Source organism: Pelodiscus sinensis, chromosome 7 (genome assembly GCF_049634645.1).
Source record: "Pelodiscus sinensis isolate JC-2024 chromosome 7, ASM4963464v1, whole genome shotgun sequence".
Lineage (NCBI taxonomy): Eukaryota > Metazoa > Chordata > Testudines > Trionychidae > Pelodiscus > Pelodiscus sinensis.
Genome location: NC_134717.1, coordinates 71,726,463 through 71,747,137, shown reverse-complemented (window position 1 = coordinate 71,747,137; position 20,675 = coordinate 71,726,463). Strand labels below are relative to the sequence as shown.

Genomic DNA, 20,675 nt, shown 5'->3' with positions numbered 1-20,675 from the left:
ATGAGGTGGTAAAGTTTGCGGATGATACCAAACTGTTTAGGATAGTCAAGACAGAAGCAGACTGTGAGGGACTCCCAAGAAGATCTCACCAAACTGAGTGATTGGGCAACAAAATGGCAAATGAAATTTAATGTGGATAAGTGTAAAGTAATGCACCTCGGGAAAAATAACCCCAACTATACGTACAGTATGATGGGGGCTAATTTGGCTATGACAAATCAGGAAAGAGATCTGGAGTTATCGTGGATAGTTCTCTGAAAACTTCCACGCCGTGTGCAGCAGCGGTCAAAAAGGCAAATAGGATGCTAGGAATTATTAAGAAAGGGATAGAAAATAAGACCCAAAATATCTTACTGCCCCTGTATGAAACTATGCTATGCCCAAGTCTTGAATACTGTGTACAGATGTGGTCTTCTCACCTCAAAAAAGATATTTTGGCCTTGAAAAGGGTTCAGAAAAGGGCAATTAAAATGATTAGGGGTTTGGAACAGGTCCCATATGAAGAGAGGTTAAAGCGATTGGGACTTTTCAGTTTGGAAAAGAGGAGACTGAGGGGGGATATGATGGAGAGGGTGGATAAATTAAAGTTATTTATTAGTTCCCATAATAGAAGAACTAGAGGAGACCAAATTAAATTAATGGGTAGCAGGCTTAAAATTAATAAAAGAAAGTTCTTCACACAGCATGTAGTCAACCTGTGGAACTCGATGCCAGAGGGCTAGATCGACCTTTGGTCTGATCCAGTACGGCTGTTCTTATGTTCTTAACTTGGGAAAATACTACAAACAGAGTTCATAGCCCAAACCACGAGCTGAGGCCCCTCCCCCCGCCAAGAATCACCTGAAGTCCCAAAGTCCAAAACCCCAAAAGTCTCTGTCCCTGGTCAGTGTTGCCCAGAGTCCAAAAGTTCACCTGCCGGGTTTTACCTCCCAACCTGGGTGGAAAGGGGGGTGGGAATTGATAGGGACACCTTACGTGGTCCGAGGCCAATGGCCCCACCTCTCCGTAGGGTTCTGCTACAGTCTTTAATACGAGCCACTCTGCCACACTCCACCAGCTGTCTCGTTCCACTCCGCTGGACGCTCCGCTGGTCACCTGCCGCCACTACGCTGGTCGTCTGCCGCCGCTCACTGGTCGTTCCCACCGGCCACTCCACTGTTTGCCTGCCGCCGCTCTGCTGATCGCCCGCCAGCCGCTCCCACTGGCCACTCTGCGGGTCGCCTGCCACCGCTCCTGCCAGCCGCTTGTTCCCACTGGCCACTCCATGGGTCGCCTGCCGCTGCTCCTACTGACCGCGTGCCGGTCATTCCTGCCAGCCACTTCACTGGCTGCAACGGGTCTGGGTCCCAGACATACCAGTGATTTCAGCTCTTAGTGATTTCACCACCTAGACTGGCAAAATATTCCAGCTTCCACTGGACTAGCAAAAAGGCTCCTCATAGAATCTGCTTTAGGTCTGTCCTTAAAACAAAGGGGGAAAAGGGGCAGGTTGGGCCAATCTTACAGCTCACACCTGGCAGGTGTGAAGCAGGCTGACTCAAGCCCTTTAGCCCTTCCCCCTAGCTCAGTCCATTCAACTCTGGAACGGGGGAGGCTTGTTCCTCGGAGACCTTTTACGATGATGGTGTCTCTCCTGCAAGCACTGGTGTCATGTTTTACAGTTCCCACATTTAGGGGGTAGCATGATTTGTGACCCCTAATTATTTACAGTACACCACATTCCATTCCAACATTGATCTTCCATTAGCCCTGGCTGAATTGGATTTACATAGCCACACTTCGGATTCCTTCCCCCTCCTGGCATGAGCTGTATTTACATATCAACAGTTAACAGTTAATTATCTTGCAGAGCTAAACAATTGGAGTGAGCATACCCACGCCCAGGGCAGCTCTCTCCTTTTAGCTGGCTGATGATAAGCAGTAGTTCAGCCCCTGCTTACATGTATATGAGTTCCAATATGAGAAGACTCAAGATCATAGCTTGGCAGAATATGTGTAGAAAACAAATATGGAGAAAAGGATTTAGCATTTTGTGGGATAACAAATTGAAAGCAAGGGCACAAAATATTACACCAATTTCAATGGGTCAATCAGTTGTACAATGTTAGAAGAGAAATAGGGTTGCCAACTGTCTAGTCATACAAACTCAAACTAAGGATGTTAAGTAACTGTTAATAGACTAGTCGTGTAGTCAATGGAACTTCCATTGACTAGTCGATAGGCACTTCCGTGTTACTCCTTTGAAATGCTTATCAGATAGTTGACTAGTGCTTAACATCCCTAACTCAAACACCCTTGTCCTACCCCCAGTCCACCCCTTCTCCAAGGCTACGTTCCTGCTTTGACCCTTCTACAAGGCTCTGCCCCCCTCACTCCATCCTCCTACCCTCACTCACTGGATTGGGGCAAGAGGTTGGAGAGTGGGCTGAGGGATTTGGAACGGGCAGGGCCCTGGGTGAGCCTGGAGCAGTGGGTTTGGATGCAGGAGGAAATTTAGGTGCAGGAGGGGTCTCGGGGCTGTGGCAGGAGGTTGGGGTGCAGGAGTAGTGTGGGCTCCAGCCAGGCAACACATACCTTGAGTAGTTCCTGGAAGTGACCACCATGTCCCTCTGCTAGGCCTAGGGTAACCATGTGTCACTGTATGGTGTTGCTGCCGGCAGACACTGCTCCCACAGTTCCCACAGGCCATGGTTCCCAGTCAGTGGGAGCTGCAGAGTCAGAAATCAGGGCCGGGAATCATGCAGAGACCCCCTGGCTGTCCCTGCAATTAGTAGCTCCTGCCGGTCACTTCCAGGAGCCGTGTGAATCCAGGACAGGTAGGGAGCATACCTTAGTCCCACTGCACTGCCAACTGGCTGCCTAGCAGTTTATTAAAATCTCCCAGAATACTTTCAATAGCAGCCGGGAGATTAAGGCCCATTCTGGGATATTCCTGGTCAATCCGGGAGAGTTGGCAACCCTAAAGAGAAATAAATTATAAAATTAAAGCAGTATGACCACTCCTTATGTGTGGGTGAGACTGCATGAGAAATATTAGAATACATTCTAATCTCATTGAAGTCAGTAGCAGTTTTGTCATTGACTTTGATGTAGTTAGAATTTCAGTCACTGTTCTTCAGATTCCTAAATGTGAAAATTGATATAAAAAATCAAAAGAGTTTAAATATTGGCAATCATAAAGATAATTTTGAGAATTTAATTTTATGCAAAAAGACAAATAATGTATAATGGGTTACATGAAGTAAGATTATGTGAAAAAATTATACAGGATACTGTTAAATTAAGGCAATTGAATTAGGGCATTTAATTCTAACCTTAGTTTGGATATTATAGAGACAATCAAACAGTGGCACGGGGAGCTGCTTATGGCCTCTTGATCCTTGGTTCCTCAAATCAGAGGAAATTAGAGCTGTAGGGAAACTACTCTAACTTCTACCATGTTCATGCCCCAGCATCCTGAATTCCCTTTCCTTGAGGGCCAGCTAAGGTGTAGCTGGCATGGGATGCAGCTGTGTTGCCTTTACCAGCTTTACAGCGGCAGAAACTCCCTGTGCATGAGGTGGAATGGGGTATGGGGAATTGTCTGCTGGAATTTACAACTGTTTATGGTCATTTTTGCACTGTGTAAGAAAAGCAAAGAGGCCTTACTGGACCAGAAAATCCAACTCTGAGTGCCTGATCTTTACAAGTGCTGAGCACCTACTTCTCCCATTGACTTTCATTTGGAGTTGTAGGTGCTTGGTACTTCTGAAAATCAGGCACAAAAAAGATGTGTTCAAGGCACACAATTTTGAAAATACATAGAAAGAATGGCATAGTCCTGAGATCAGTCTTTGTGATGTGGCTGGACAGAAGGTCCATTCCAGTTCTGTTATGCATGATTGGAGTGCAGTGGAAATCATTTCCTGTTCTGTTGTGGATGATAACTGCCTTTTGTCAGTTTAAAGTCAGGAGCACCTAATTATTATAATATAATATGGATAATTGCTATTAGTTAAAAATAAATCATAGTAAAGATTTGACTGTTCATCATAATGTACATTCTCGAAGAATCTACCCCATGTTTCTTTGTGTACATGTTTTTGCTTTCGTTTTTTATATCAAACATTCCAAAAATAATTTTACAAAAATGTTTTTATCTCAAACAGCAAACCACAGATCAGACACAAAAAGAATCTTTGTCTCCATCCCCCAACACCGTATCACCTGTGCCTTTAAATAATCCAACGAGTGCCCCAAGATTTGGAACAATTATTCCTAATCGCATCTTTGTAGGAGGAATCGATTTTAAGGTATTTTTTAATCTTGGTAGATAAGTAATAGAACAAATGTTTTAATAATTTTTCTTTCTTAATCTTACTTTCTATATTCAGTAGCTTTATGCATGTTAGGCATAAGCATATAGAAAATATCTTACCGTGTTGTTTGATTACACTGATGATTGAGATGATAGTGGTCTTTGCAGTAATATCCTGATAAGAGGTGTAAACTAAGCCTTAAAATTCTGTTCTATCTGATTTTGTCATTGAAAGATGACTATTTTTAGTTGCATATTGAACTGCTACAAGCATTCTTTTAAAAAAATCTTAAAGTTATTTGCAATACAGATGTTTTGTAGATTAAGTCATTTTAGCTCATCTAGAACTATTTTTAAAAAAATCTTCTATACAAATATATAATCCAGTACTCCACATTAAGGGTGTGTCTAGATTACAGGGTTTTGTCGACAAAAGTAGACTTTTGTCGACAAAATTATACCTGCGTCTACACTACCGCCGAGTTCTGTCGACATAATGTCGACAGAACTCAGCAGTTTTGTCGATGGTGGTAAACCTCATTCTACAAGGAATAACGCCTTTTGTTGACAGAGTTCTGTCAACAGAAGGTGTTATTGCAACTACACTGTCCTTTGCATCTACACTCTCACATTGACAAAGCGGCTTGTCTAGATGCTCTTTGTCGACAGAAGCTTTGTCAACAGTATCTGATGACAAAGCCTCTGTCGACAAAAGCCTGTAGTGTAGACGTACCCTAATAGTCTTTTAACCACAAAATCATCTTATTCCTTTTTCTGCACACAGTATAGTACAGTAAGTTACACACATCTCCTGGCTGGGGATACCTGTTGTGTGGGTGTAACAGGATTCTCGGGGTGTAGCCTGGGTCTGTAGGACTGCTTTGCCCCCCTAAATCTCCAGTTTGGACTGTCTTTCACAATACCTTGCTAACGACAAATAGCAAACCCTTACAGGAGCTGTTATTACTTAGCACAACCACATGTGGAGCCCCACGCTATACTGGATTGCATGAATGCACCCAGAGCCTCTCATCAAGATAAGCAGTGCAGATTTATTAATTGATTCACCATTTCATCAATGGAAAGTGGATATATATCAGCCTCTGCAAAACAGGAGTAAATTTAACAGACACATCATGCAAACTCACTGGTAAAGAGAAGCAGTTAAACCAATGTATTAACCTTAAAAAATAGACTTTTAAGTTGCTATAAGTGATAGGCAAAAAAATCAGAATTAGTTACCAAAAGAAGTAAAATAAAAGCACGCAGTCTAAACTCTCAATCCTATTAGACTGGGCAATAACTAGATGAAGCAATTTTTCTCACCCCACTGGATGTTAAAGTCCTTAAAATACAGCTTTCTTTTGTCCTCTGTTGGAATCTTCTGTATTCTTCTCAGTATACTTACTGTTTGCAGCATAGGTTGGGGGGGGAGAAAGGTCCTGTATGTGGTTCCTGTGTTCTGTTTTATACTTTTAGTCCCATGAGCTTGGGGAACATAAACTCGGGCATGTCCTGTGGGCATTGCTGGATCCCTAAACAAGGTTCAACAATTCCCCTAGAGTGCCCTTATGCAGGTGAGGTATTGAATTGTAGTTCCTTTGCTGGACAAGAGTGGCGATTTCTGTTCAGTACCTATCTGGGTATTGGTTACTTTCCTTGTCATTGTTTCTGAAGAGCTAGTATCTGGGCCCCTCCCATACCCACAGCATATTTTAGTGACAGTCATACAATGCATTCTCATAACTTCGTGGGCATTAGTATTATACAAATTTAGAAAATTACTTTCAGCAGATCATAACCTTTCCCCTCATACCTCATATGGTATGCTTTATATGCAATATCGCAGGTAATACTGATGAGGAATATGACAGTTACAAGATAGTTCCCCAAGGTATAGTATGTCACAGTGGGCAGCAGCAGAAGCCTTCTGAGACAGAGACTTCACAAGGGGCCAGGTGGCAGGACCAAGTTTACCTGTTTTGATGTTGAATTGTGTTTGTGTGAACAATGAACATAACCTTAGGAAAGGGGGCTCAAATGTTGACACTAAAGGAAACTTCATTTATGCACTGGTTTATGAAATGGCTCAGTGGCTTAAAATTGGAAAACTAAGGCAGAAGCATGGCCTGACATGATATTTGGGGAGACTTTGCTACACATGTCTTCCCACTTATATGAGAACCATCATTTTCTTGGGACCAGAATATTGTGTAATCCTTTAAGCTGTTGGGGAATCTTTCCCTGAAAATTGGTTTGGCTGGTTAATACATCATCCAATAGATTTAGTAAAATGTATCCCCTTTCAAATCCAAGGAGGCAAACCCACTTTCTACACTGTTACACTTAACACCATAAGTTCTCACCAGATGTGATTTCAGAATTTAATTTAACCAGTTTATAATTATTATTGTATTTTCTTAAACATAACAGTTTAATAGCACAAATTAAATAGTGCCTTGAATTTCAAATGAGATGTGAGTAAACCATTACATTGATCTTTGTAGACAAATCTAAGGGGAAGATAGCTTTTGCTTAAAGACTGTTTTTTCAATGGATTAGAAAAATTTGTATACAGAATCATTACCCAAAGATATTAGTACAAGTCCCTCTTATCTAAAATAGGTTCCACAGCACCTCTGAGAATTTTTTTTTTTTACAGAAATTCATAAAGAAGCTATGTGGAGCTGTATTTAAACATTTACAAAGCTTTCTCTTTGACTTAGGGAATAGGTGTGATATTCAAGTCAAGAGAACAACTCTACATTCTTTGTTTTGTTAGTACTTTTAAGAGCTCCTTTGATGGACTTTTATTTTAATTTTCTGAAAGTGGGATTCAGCAGGCTTATTTTTCAAAGAAGAGAGGAAGACTACTTACCTTTAATGAATCCTTGCTTTACATTTTCTACGTGCTCACATCAACTCTTGTCTACTATTCTTCACTGTGTTTTTGAAGTTCTGAGGCAGCACAGTTTCTACTGTCTCTGTTTTTAGGGGGGAGGGCAGTTGAATTTGCGACACTAACAAAATAGCGCCTTTTTATAAAATACATCTTGAAGGTAAAATTATTCCAAAAATACTCGCCAAATGACTCGATGACATAACCATTATGCTAACTCATTAAAAACTCTCCTGCTCTGAAGAGGCTTATAAAAGGCATTATAAGGCTTGCAGAAACAGGAGAAGAATTTTACAGCATATACCATACATTTTAAAAGATGATTGGTGAATCAAAGAAAAATATTAGAACTTCTGATACACTTCCTTGAGGCTCTGAAAACTCTAGATCCATTCAGGAGTGGCTTGAGGCATCCAAAGATCAATGTGCACCAGCACACTTCCTTGATGCATGAGATCCAATACATGCCATATCACACAGGAACAGACATGCAAATGCCTGGTGTATTTACTTCAGTGTCTTTACTTCTGGATACATGAATATATGTCTCAAAGATGCATGTTTTTATCTGTAGAGAAAATGAACATATTATGCATGTGTGGTACACAGTGTTTCAGTAGTGGATTTTATTGTCAAAAGAGATCATTATAATTTATTTGACCTGTATAATATGGGCTAATAACTTGCTGTATCTTAATGATTGTTTTTTAAACTTAGCAAATTCTTCATAAAAGTCTATGCACATATTCAAGTTTTAAATTATCTGTAGATAATAAGAACATAACATAAGAACATAAGAATGGCTATACTGGGTCAGACCAAAGGTCCATCTAGCCCAGTAGCCTGTCTGCCGACAGTGGCCAGCACCAGGTGCCCTGGAGGGGGTGAACCAAAGACAATGATCAAGCGATTTGTCTCGTGCCATCCCTCTCCAGCCTCTGACAAACAGAGGACAGGGACACCATTCCTACCCCCTAGCTAGTAGCCCTTTATGGACCTAACCTCCATGAATTTATCTAGCTTCTCTTTACACTCTGTTATAGTTCTAGCCTTCACAGTCTCCTTTGGCAAGGAGTTCCACAGATTGACTACGCTTATTGAAGAAGAACTTTCGCTTATTAGTTTTAAACCTGCTACCCATCAATTTCACTTGGTGTCCTCTAGTCCCTATATTATGGGAACTAATGAATAATTTTTCTTTATTCACCCTCTCCACACCACTTATGATTTTATATACTTCTATCATATCCCCCTCAGTTTCCTCTTTTCCAAACTGAAAAGTCCTAGTCGCCTTAGCCTCTCCTCATATGGGACCCGTTCCAAAGCCCTGATAATTTTAGTTGCCCTTTTCTAAACCCCTTCCGAGGCCAAAATATCTTTTTTTAGGTGAGGAGACCACATCTGTACACAGTACTCAAGATGTGGGCGTACCATAGTTTCATACAGGGGCAATAAGATATTCTGGGTCTTATTTTCTATCCCTTTCTTAATAATTCCTAACATTCTATTTGCCTCTTTGACCGCCACAGCACACTGTGTGGACATTTTCAGAGAACCATCCGCGATAACTCCAAGATATCTCTCCTGATTTGTCATAGCCAAATTAGCTCCCATCATATTATATGTATAGTTGGGATTATTTTTTCCAATGTGCACTACCTTACACTTATCCACATTAAACTTCATTTGCCACTTTGTTTCCCAGTCACTAGTTTTGTGAGATCTTTTTAGTTTTGTGAGATCTTTTTGAAGTTCTTCACAGTCTGCTTCTGTCCTGACCATCTCAAACAGTTTAGTATCATCCGCAAAGTTTACTACCTCACTGCTTGCCCCTTTCTCTAGATCATTCATGAATAAGTTGAATAGGATTGGTCCCAGGACTGACCCTTGGGGGACACCACTAGTCACCCGTCTCCATTCTAAAAATTTGCCATTTATTCCTACCCTTTGTTTCCTGTCTGCTAACCAGTTCTCAATCCATGAAAGGACCTTCCCTCTTATCCCATGACAATGTAATTTACACAAGAGCCTTTGGTGAGGGACTTTGTCAAAGGCTTTCTGAAAATCTAAGTATACTATATCTATTGGATCCCCTTTGTCCACATGTTTGTTAACCCCTTCAAATAACTCTAATAGATTAGTAGGACATAATTTCTCTTTATAGAAAACATGTTGACTTTTGCCCAACTAATTATGTTCTTCTACGTGCCTAACAATTTTATTCTTAACTATTGTTTCAATTAATTTGCCCGGTACCGACATTAGACATACCGGTCTGTAATTGCCAGGATCACCTCTAGAGCCCTTTTTAAATATTGGTGTCACGTTAGCTATCTTCCAGTCAATAGATACGGAAGCCGATTTAAGGGATAGATTACAAACTACAGTTAACATAAGATAATAATGCTTCATGCTATAAACACTACAATATAGAACTGAAAGACAAAGTGGAATTCAGATATAGTTGAGTTAAAAGAGAAGATTATTGAAGCAAAATTATAACGTAAATTCAGTAGATACCTAGATTTATTTCTGAAGATTAAAATCACGTAGGAGAAAAATTGAGATTACTATCTGTTCTCTTTCTTTTTCTCACTAATTCCCCCATCCTTGTCTCCCCAAAACAGTAACAGAAGCATTTACTTTGTCAGCTTTTCTCTATTTCTATTTTTTTTTAAGTAAATAGTTGCTGCCAGGACTTATGAGTAGTAAGTTGTTAAATGTATCCAAACCCAATCTTGTTTTTATTTCTTATTTAATAACTAAACATACCCATTTGTATACTTTTTGTTCTTTGCTTTATTTTACTAGACTAATGAAAATGACCTAAGGAAATTTTTTGCCCAGTATGGGTGTGTGAAAGAAGTGAAGATAGTGAATGACAGAGCTGGAGTATCAAAGGGGTTAGTACAGTTGCAATATATTTACTGTAGATATTGAAAACATAATAGTAATTGGATAAGTGCAATAGATGTTTATTGTGATTTTCATAGCTTATAAGATTATTATTGGCATAGAATTATGCAAAACACTCAAGTTTCAGTTAATTTATCTTTCTTATAGTGTACTGGAATGGTGATGTTGATAAATATATGGTTAGCATCGCTGTTTTCCTCCTCTCTAAGCACTTTGACCTCACTTTAACCTGGAGTTTTATTGGCAAGAATGCCCATTATGTCACAATATGGGTGAGAACCTCATGCCCATTCTAGCCCCTTTACATCATATAGAAGGGTCCCGAATGGAATTAAAGGAGCTCTAAAACCTGAATCCAATGAGGAACAGATTCCTTTCACTCAGGAAACAAAGCTGTATTCTGAGGATCCATTTGGAGGCATTAGTGCAAGAGGCATGCCAGGGGCAGGGCATATTGCTGGTAGGGCTACAGCATGTAGTACTGCAAACATTTGTGTTACATATAGGGGCATGCTGCCATGACTTAAGTAAGCCAACAAGGGTATCTGCTATGGCATGCATCTCAGAGCAACACAGAATCAAGAGGGTGTAATGGTGACTTAAAACCACCATCACATTCCCCTGAGCTCTGAGTTCTGTGCAGCACATCTAAGAGATGCAAGAGGACCCTTGTGATAGGGGGTATGGAATACCTGCATAAGGGTTAGATCCATTCTTATGTGTGAGATTGCAGTGATAAGGAAAGGGGATGAAAGAATCTGCAAGTTGTCTCACATCTGCAAATGTATGGTGCTGAAAAATGTGGCAATCTGAAACTCACTCTGAACACAGAAAGAAATAGCTTCTGCCCCTCTTAACTGCTTTTGTCTCTCAACATGACATCTCCAATCTCAGCACCTGCCACTGTTGCTTCCTCCATTTGTCTATCTCTCTGACAGTGCACCCCTTGATAACACACAGAATTCCTTCTCTGAACTGATCTCATAAGGCTTCTAACCTAGCTTCCAAATCCATGCTTCAGTTCTACTTTGGCCTTGATACCTAGAAGAAACTAGCTGAGGGTAGTTGAGGATAATTGATATATATTTATTTAAAAGTATGTATTTTGCTTAGCTACTTAAGATTTTTATGTTGACCGTTTTCTTAGGACAGGTGAACACTAAAGGGGAAGATTGAATCCAGATACACAACTCCAGCTACATTAATTACATAGCTGGAGTTAACCTACCTTGATTCAACTTTCCCACCATCTTCACAGAAGAAAGCTGATGGGAGCAAATGTTCCCCACGGCTTCCCTTACTCCTTACAGAAGCAGCAGTACTGGATGCTGACAGGGATGTTCTTTCAGTTTAGCAGGTTTTAACTAAAGGAACTTTGGTACTACAAAGGAGCTTTAGCAATGAATCCTTAAGTGAGATGTCAGTGTGAATGAAGCTGTAAACTTTGATAATGACTTTAAAATACCGGTATGAAAAAAAATGCCACAGTGAATAAATCTAGTTGCCATATACAGTTTTCTATCCATATATTTACATCTAATATGTATTAATGACACATATTTTAATATTAAATAGTTTCTGGAGGTTCACAGTTGCATGGCTTTTATATTTATTAGTCAAAATGTTTTGTGATTTTTTTTAATGATTTAGTTCATTATGAGTTTGTAACTCCCCTTACATACATGCTATGGTTTTTAAGTAGAGGCTTGGTTCCCTTTTATAAGTGTCTTTTTTTTTCTTCTTTAAAAAGTAATTTGATAGTTTTATGATCATTACAGATGCATTTCCTATAATTTAGGTTGCTCAGCATTTCCCATTGTAAACATCCCATTTTCAGTTGCTTATAACTTTGCCAAATTGCAACCATTTTGGCTGAAATTTTATATAATAGCTGTCTGCCTCAAGCTGAATTTACCTGGAAAATTTCTGAGTACTAGGCGGAAAAAAATACATTATTTTGCCCATTTAAAAAAATTCAGACCTTTTATTTGAAAACCTCTGGTGCCCACATGATTTGAAGCATGGACTCGAGATTTGGGAGGAGGGATGTCCTTTGTGTGAGAAATGTTCCTTTTGTCAGTCTCATGCAAACTGTCATAAATTTGGATAAATTACAAGCCTTTGAAAAATCACAGTTTACACAGACTCAGAGACTTTGATTTTAGGAGTAGAGACGTAAAAGAATAATCTATTAGTTGACTGCCCAATAAGCCTAGGCTTATCGGGTAATTGAGTCAACTACTCGCATCCTCCCCCCTTTCTGCCTCTATTGCCAAGGCAGCAAGGTGGGGGGGGGGGGGGAAGTAGGGGCTGGTGCTGGGAGAAGCTGGCTTAAAAGCCATTTTCCCTCAACACCATCTCCATAGTGCCGCTTTCCCCTCCTCCACAAGCTGCTGCCTCTATTAGAGGCAGCAGTGTGGGGGAAGTCAGGGGAGGCTGCTCTGGTAGCAGCCTATGTCCGTGGGGGAGCCTACCGGGTAGTTGGGACCCCCTGTGGACAGGGGCTGCTGCACCCAGTGCGAGCCGGGTCTGAGCAAGCCTGGCTCAGTCCTGGCTCATGCCAGGTCCAGGAGCTACTCTCATTGAGGCTCTGCAATTTAAATGTAGTAGGAGCCAGACTGCCTGCACATCCGGCTCTTACTACATTTAAACACCAGAGTCACAGTGGGGGTAGCTCTTTCTGAGCACCTTCCCTTATCGACTAATCATATAGTCAATACAATTTTATTGTATACAATTACCCAGTTACCTGCCTCTTAACATCCTTATTTAGGAGTTACCTTCCTAAAAATTCCAATCACTCTGAATTTGGTGCAGCGCGGTGATGAGTAGGACTGCAAACTTCTATGCAGTTTGGCTTCAGGCTGCTATGGGGTATGCTGGATCCAGGCATCTAAACTCCGAGCAGGAAGACTGTCTTTGGTGTGTTCTTAATGATCCCCCTATTGGGCCCTATAGCACGGGGGAGGAATTTGCCTGATTTAGATGCAGAAGAAACACGAACCTGGGTGAGGTGTCTAGGGTGAGGGGAGGCAGAAAAAAGTGGGAGTTGAGTTAGGGAGAAGATTGTGGCTAGATGGGCAAGAAAACTGGGACTTGGAGTTGATGAGGCAAATGGTGGGCTTGGAGTCTGTTGGTTATTGGGGAGTGGGACAGTGTGATTGTATGGGGTAAGAGAAGAGGACTGGGAGTAGCTGGACAAGGAAACTGCAACTAGGAATAAATGTAGAAAAGGAAATGGGGTAGAGGAGACGTCTGACAAGGAGATGGGCACAGGGATAGAGCTGGGACTATACGAGAAAAAAGACTGTGATCAAGAGATAGGAAGGGATGGGAGGAACCAGAGAGGGAGACTATGACTAAGAATCAATGGTCTGAAAAGGCAGAGGCAGATTGGCTTAGGAGTCTGAAGTGGGGAAAAATGGACTGGTTGGTCAAAGAGACTGGGACTAGGTATGGAGAGGTGGAGACTGGGTGTTGGGGGAAAATTTGGACTGACTAAGTAAATAGACTGGGACTGAGTTTAGAAATCTGTGGAGATTGGTACTGGGTACAAAGGCTGGGAAAGGGGAAGTCTGGGACAGTTGGGAGAGAATGAGACAAAAGAAGGGGATGTGCAAAAAAGTCGGTGCCCACTACAATAAACTGTTCTCCAAAGCCTGGAATGAAACTCAAGATCACTGTGTCTCCCCATTATTTTGCTCTTCAAATACCTTTGAAACTGTCATGTTACATGTGAGTTTCATTCTCCTCTGATTCTGGTCCACACAGAGGATGACAACCTAGCACCACAGCTATCAGTTACATAGTTGTCTCAAGAATTAGAGGTCTGTGTGATAGATTCATAGATTTCTGTAGATTCCAAACCTGCTGGTGAACCACGTAGAAGTCAGTATTATAACATTTTTTCAGTTTGCCCTTTTTTTAAATCACATACAAATATTGCTTAAAAGAACATTAAGATTGCAAAGTCGAGCACTCAAAAGTTAGTACTCGCCTCTGAATATACATTATAATACATTATCATTACATCACACACATTGTTTTTTCCACAGGACCTCTGTCTCATTCATTGCAGAGGATGGACAGGCTGTGGGAATGTATCAGATTGTGTAGGGAAGGAGGTTGTTGTCTAGAAGGCCCCTGCTTTATTTGTTTTAGGGATTGGAAATTCTGTAGTGAATGAAACAGTGGACTTCATCAAGAGAAAGGATAGTTAGATCAGTTACATTTTGCTCAGGAGAATGAGATTCTATCCCAGTCCATTTACAGAGCTCCTGTATGATGCTGGGCAAGTCACTTCAACCAGACTTTTGACAGGTGATCATAATTGTGTACTCCTCGTTGTCTAGGTGCCCCCACTTGATACTGGTATTGTTTAATTTTCAGAAGTGCTAGGCACTCTCAGCTGCTGCTGCTGTCAATAGGAACCTGTGTTTGAACGTACAAAATGCTATATGATGCAAAGTGTGCTGAAAAATCAAGTGTCTCAAATTAGGCACCCAAAATCAGTGAATAATTTTTACTTTAAACTTTCTGTACTATAGTTCCCCATATCCAGAATAGGAATAATACCACTCTGCCACCCACAGGATGATGTTGTTATTACTTAATATTTATGAAGAATTAATATGCTTTTGCCATGCTGTAGAAAAGCCTATGAGGATATTAATAACTATGCCTTCAGAGAAGGGTTGGATAGAGCACATGAAATTGGGCACCAAAATGTAGTGGATACTTTTGACCTTAATCTATCTGTGATTCAGATCCCCATTTGTAAAATGTAGGTAATAATGCCTCCTTCATCAGTGTTTGTAAAGTAGTCATATTATAGTGATGACAATCATAAAAAGCCAATGAGAATGTTAATCCTGTTTCAGGGCAGGGCTTGGGCCTGGACCAGGACCACATATTTAACAATGAGGATAAAAAGGAATTTTGAATAGCTGCTCACTAAGCACTGTTCGCTGAATGAGACAGTGGTCCTGTGAGAAAAATAGACTATGATAATGTAATTAAGGACTATTATAGTTCATACACATACAGAGCCGAATTAAGGTTGCACAGGCAAAATTATTTGTCATTTCATAACATCTGAGTGCTTTACTTTTAAATCTTAATGTTTTAACATAGTACTTTGTGTTACATAAGAATATATATTATGTTTTAGCTTATAAAATAGTGTGCTAAGAAAAATAATGTATGCAATTTTTATTTAGGTATGGTTTCATTACATTTGAAACTCAAGAAGATGCACAAAAAATTTTACAAGAGGTAAGGTGATATATTCATCATTATATTCACTCTTTACGTAAATTCATGAATTCGGCATTAGTACTTGCAGACATCCCTTACCAATGGATATTTGTTCCTCTGTGTGTGCTTCCTTGGATTTGAAAGTATTATAGAAGCACAGAATGTCTATGGGCCAGTTGGTTGGATGTATTGCTTTCCCTTTGTGCGTGCGTGCGTGCGCGCGTGCGCAAGAAGGATGAAGAAAAGCAGCAGTAGCACTGTGTTCCCTTCTAAACCCACAGAAAAGCTAAGAAGGCATAAAAGACTTAATTTTAAGTGAGTGTGGGTGTTTGGAGTCTGTGGAGCGGATTAGGGCAGGTGAAGCTGATGCTTCAGTGTCAGGTGCCATAATTTTGGTAGCGATAGCTTCTTCCATGTATATTACTTATTTGGATCCGAAGTTTGTTGTGAATCCAGTTCCTCCTGGTGCTTTGATTTAAGGGTGGATAAAAATCCAATGATTTCTTTAAAAAATAATAAAATGGATTTTCTTTATTTAAATCAGATTTTTTTGAGAAAATGCATTTTGAGGAAAAACCCTATCTAAATATTATTTTAATTAAAATACATTATAACTCAAAGATGTATCATAATAGAGATAATAAATTATAATTCTCTAGTATGAGACAATATATTCCTGTAATGTTTACGATTTTTTTAATGAGTTCCAGTAGTTCATGGATTAGGGACCCAATCTTATGGGGTTCCAGAGGCTTCTGTATAGATTGTTTAAGTTAATCTTTTTATCTACATAATGAAACTCAGTGCTCAGTCTGAAGATACCATCAGGGATGCTTAGTTTTGCAGTTCTCAAACTGTGGACATGTTTCTTCAAAGATAACATGCTTGATAACAGCAAACATAAATACATAATAAATATACATATAAATTATTTAAATAAATAATACACAGAGGTGAGAAATAACAGACCTCAACCCTATTGTCCTGCAAATGTGTGTACACCGAGTCAATCGCTGACCTCTCTCTAAAAGTGCAAAGTTTCAAAAAGTTCAATGAATAGAAGATTTTTGGGGGTGGAATAGATCTGGAAAAGGAGAAGAAATCTGAAGATAAATGTGAGAAGGATGAGACAGGCAGTAGAAACAAAAGTGAAACTATTTGAGCAGCATCTTCCAGAAGTCTTGAGGTCTTTCTGAGTATAGCCTTCATTGATTTGAGATCTATCATGCCATTTTCTCACTAGAAGGGAAAACCCATTCTGACAGCAGGCCATAAAAGAGACCCAATTTGGGAATATTTTAATGAAGTTCCTCTATCTGGGTAAGACAAGCATACCTGCAGAATGCTAACAGTACAGAAAGAAATGCAAGGTCTGGTTGCCCGAATGAAACAACGTGATGAGAAGTGATTCTTCTCAGGAGGAAGCTTTGATGAAAATGATGAAAGGAACGTGTCTGAATATGCGAGATCTTCAGGTTGGTAAACTTTTATTTCATACTTCTTTCTTAAGGACTGTCTGTCTTCCTTCTGGACTGTTTTTGAATTCTCATGTTTGAGCAAAAAATATAGTTGTTATCCTGTGGTACAGTTATTTGTATGCAATTGTGATAAAAGAATAAATAGCTGAATTAGGCTAATTTCACCTTTGAAGTGTAGTACCTAGCGAATGCAATGAGTAAATGAACAGTATGGTAGTAATAATGAAATAACTGCATTGACTTCTTTTGTTTAGGAGAATTCATCCTCAACATACAGGATACTGAAGACTATCTGCCTTCAAGATTACCATTATTTTCTATTTGCCAATGATAGTGTTTCAGTCACATCATGTATGTCACATGTAGGAAAAAGAAAAAAAATTCTCCATCATTCAGAAACAATCATAGATAAATTTGTAATCTGGTTACAAAATGAGGTAATTGATGACATAATTGCCCACTTTGTTTATGCAACTAACTCTCCTTTCTGTATGATTGAGAGGCCACACTTCATTAACATGGTTCAGTTATTAAGAGCAGGATACAGTCCACCCAATAGAGCGGATGTTTCACGCAAATTGCTAGATAAAGTGTTTGAAATTGAGCAATGTGCAAACAGTCTAGAGGGTAAAATTGATGGGTGGAGCAATGTCTACAATGATCCTGTTGTATGTGCTTGTGTGACAACAGAAGAAGGTAATGTCTTCCTTACAGAGATGACTGATGTGTTGGGAAATGCACACAGAGCAGAATATTTACAAGAAGTAGTAGTAAAAGCTGTAACAAACTATGAAAACAATTCAAATGTCTAGTATGCAGCTTGGTCACAAACGATGCTGCAAATGTATCCAAGATAAGAAGACATATAGGAGAGGCTGAAGAGAGTCTTAAGCTAATAACATACAGTTGCAGTGCTCATTTGATGCACCTTCTATCCAAAGACTTCATTGTTCCAGAAATAAAAGCTAATGTTGTTGAAATTGCAAAATACTTTAATAATAACCAATTTGCAGAAGCTGTTCTGAATAAAACTGGGGGGAACCAAGCTAACTCTCCCACAAGACATGCGATGAAACTCAGTAGGGTCTGAGCACTGTATCAAGAACTGGCCTAATCTGATGGCACTTTGTGAACAAAATCATGAAAAAATAGATGGCACTGTCACAGCCAAAGTTCTCAACATTGATCTTAAGAGAAATGTTGAACACATGCTGAGCGCTCTGAAGAGTATTTCTGTAACCTTGAACAAAATTGCAGGAAAATAGCTGTTTTACTGCTGATGCTGTTGAAATTTGGAAGGAACTGAGTGAGATCTTAAAAAGGGAAATATGCAATGACACAGTTAAATTACTAGCATTTCAAAAAATGATTGGGACAAGCACTATCTCCAGCTTGCAGATATTCTCAATACTCAGTACCAGGGTCAAACCTTAACTGCTGAAGAAGAGGAGTTATGACATTGGCATCCAGCATTCATCCCTCCATAATGCCAACTATAATAAATTTCAGAGCTAAAGGTGAACTATTCAAGAAATATATGTTTGCTGATGATGTTTTGAAGAAAGTCTCACCAATGAACTGGTGGAAGTTACTTAAGCATTTGGATTAAGAGACTGTTGAAGTGATAATTTCACTTTTAACTGCAGCAGCTTCTTCTGCAGATGTAGAAAGAATATTTTCTTCCTTTGGACTAATTAATTCCAAATTGAAAAATCATTTGGGACTTGAAAAAGCAGGAAAGCTTGTTTTATTTCCCAGAGTATGAACAAACAGGATAATGAAGATGAAGACGACATAGTTAGCTGCAGATGCCAATATTTGAAGTTTCTCATGTTGATTTGGTTGACATAGTCAATTTGATTTTTTTTTAATTTTTCATTTAACTATTTTTGTTTAAATCAATCTTAACAAAAGCAAAATGTGATTTCAAGAAACTTGAATGTTTAACTTAATTCAAAAATTAATGTGCTTGTTTTGTTAAAATATTATATGCTTGCTGTTGAAGAAAAATCCAGAATATATAAGATTGTTGTTTTATTTAAATAAAAAAAATATAAATGTCTGTCTGGTGATGTTCTCCTCCTAATACAGCATGGCAAGAAAATCCTCCAGATATTAATGATTAACCTGTTGAATTGGAGATAGTTCACCTTCCAATGACTTCATAAATTTCTGCTTCAATTACCTTTGGTGTATGAAATAACCAATCGTTCATTTTCTGATATATCTGTAAAACTAGTCAAAGTTATTAAAATCACTGTTTAAAAATGTATAGTGTGTACCTTCTAAAAATGAAACCTACATCTATCTCTGAGTTATGAAGATTATGTATTAAGGTTATAACAACCAACAAGAATGCTCTTTTGTGTAGAAAATCATGATTAAATCGAGTTTTCTTGACCTAGTGATTTAAATCATAATTTAAATCCATTTTATTTAAATCACATCCACCCAGTTTTATTTCCTTAAGCAGAGAATCCATCCATCATAAGACATCTGTGAGGGAGACTATATTTTCAGGGCTGAGGCCAAGATCATGAGACCAATTGAAATTAGCCTGACTCTCTTCAAGAAGTTTTCTCAAGAAACTGAGATCTGTGAGGCCCACTTCCAGATACACTTAATCCTTGCTACTGTGCCTATGAGGTTTGTCCCATAATGGACCATTCTTGACTACCAGAATATTTGTTCTTGTATTTCTTCTAGGATGTAGGAAGTGATAATGGCTCCACAACCTTAACCTTTTGCAACCTGTTTTCTTTGCATATTGGGGCTAAGTTGGCTGGATCAGCCATAGGCTCAGTTGTGTTCATGAGTGTGGACAAGTTTCCCACAGTCCCATAAAGTTTGTTTATAGCCACTAGTCTTGGCTCTCGGTGTTGTGTGCTGTTATTTAGTTCTAATTTACCCTAGATGTCTTCTAAGGACCCAGTAAGTAGCTGAAGTGTTGGTAATGCTGCTAGACAATTGACTTCCTGTCATTCAGCAAATTCTCTGGTTCTTCTGAACCCTAGGGTGCTAAACAGCATGTGTCGGTGCATCCCAGCACTGCAGAGCGGATTCTTTCTAGAAGTGCATTGGGGCTGCGCATGCATGTCGCACGAGGCGCCTGGCGCCATCCAACACTTCTGCGCATGCGCAGCCACCCTCCCTTCAATTCCTTCATACCATCCCCAGCTCAAGATAGACCTCCGCATTGCTCTTTATTCCTCAGTAGTTCTCTGTAGATAGGTAGATTAGTTAACTCTAGGTTCTCTCCATAGTTGTCAGATTCTTCACAAAACAAAAAACCACCCCCATCATTTGTCCCAAGTTGATTCTCCTGCCATTTAAGATCACCCACCCAGAATGATGGGCTCACTGGGGTTCAAGTGTTTCACAGACTGCAGTGAGGCAATGCCAGCCTCAGATGGCCATGCAAAATGTGTCAACTGCCTTGGGGACTCCCATGTTCAAAGGGACTGCCCACACAGTGTTAAACTTAAGGTGCGAACGTGGATAAACAGAGACATCCCTTTTAAAAATGCCCATGATTGAGAGGGGCAAACAGCCTTCCTCAGACCTTGCTCTCAGATGATTACCAATGGTAAAGGGGACAAACTAAAGGTATCCCCAAAGAAATGTGCCACCTCTTTGCCACATCTGCAGTTGCATGGTCATCATTTGAACGAGAGGCAGACAACAAAAGCTGACAAATCATGCCTCAGCACATACGATAAGCTGGGCATCTCTGCCGCTGACCGAGCTCCAGACACACCTCACACAGCAGCCGTACAGAGGCTACAGGCCATTCAGTGTCTGCCCCACAGCACTCAGCACTGAGTACGGC

The 20,675-nt window shown here is 39.8% G+C and overlaps 1 protein-coding gene across 5 annotated transcripts in view; it reads left to right on the top strand.

Annotated features, from left to right (window-relative positions):
* Nucleotides 1-20,675, top strand: part of BOLL (boule RNA binding protein) — a 122,206-nt gene that overhangs the window by 10,117 nt on the left and 91,414 nt on the right. For 3 of the 5 annotated variants that reach the window (XR_012905401.1, XM_075934266.1, XM_075934263.1), the window contains exons 3-5: nucleotides 4,149-4,292; nucleotides 10,008-10,099; nucleotides 15,332-15,386. Coding sequence is in view for 2 of the 5 variants with exons in the window: in XM_075934266.1 (XP_075790381.1) it covers nucleotides 4,149-4,292; nucleotides 10,008-10,099; nucleotides 15,332-15,386 (291 nt within the window). In the remaining 3 variants the exon portion in view is untranslated. Of the gene's footprint in view, nucleotides 1-4,148; nucleotides 4,293-10,007; nucleotides 10,100-10,179; nucleotides 10,573-15,331; nucleotides 15,387-20,675 lie in introns of those variants that run through there. The other 2 variants (XM_075934265.1, XM_075934264.1) reach the window with 2 other exon arrangements.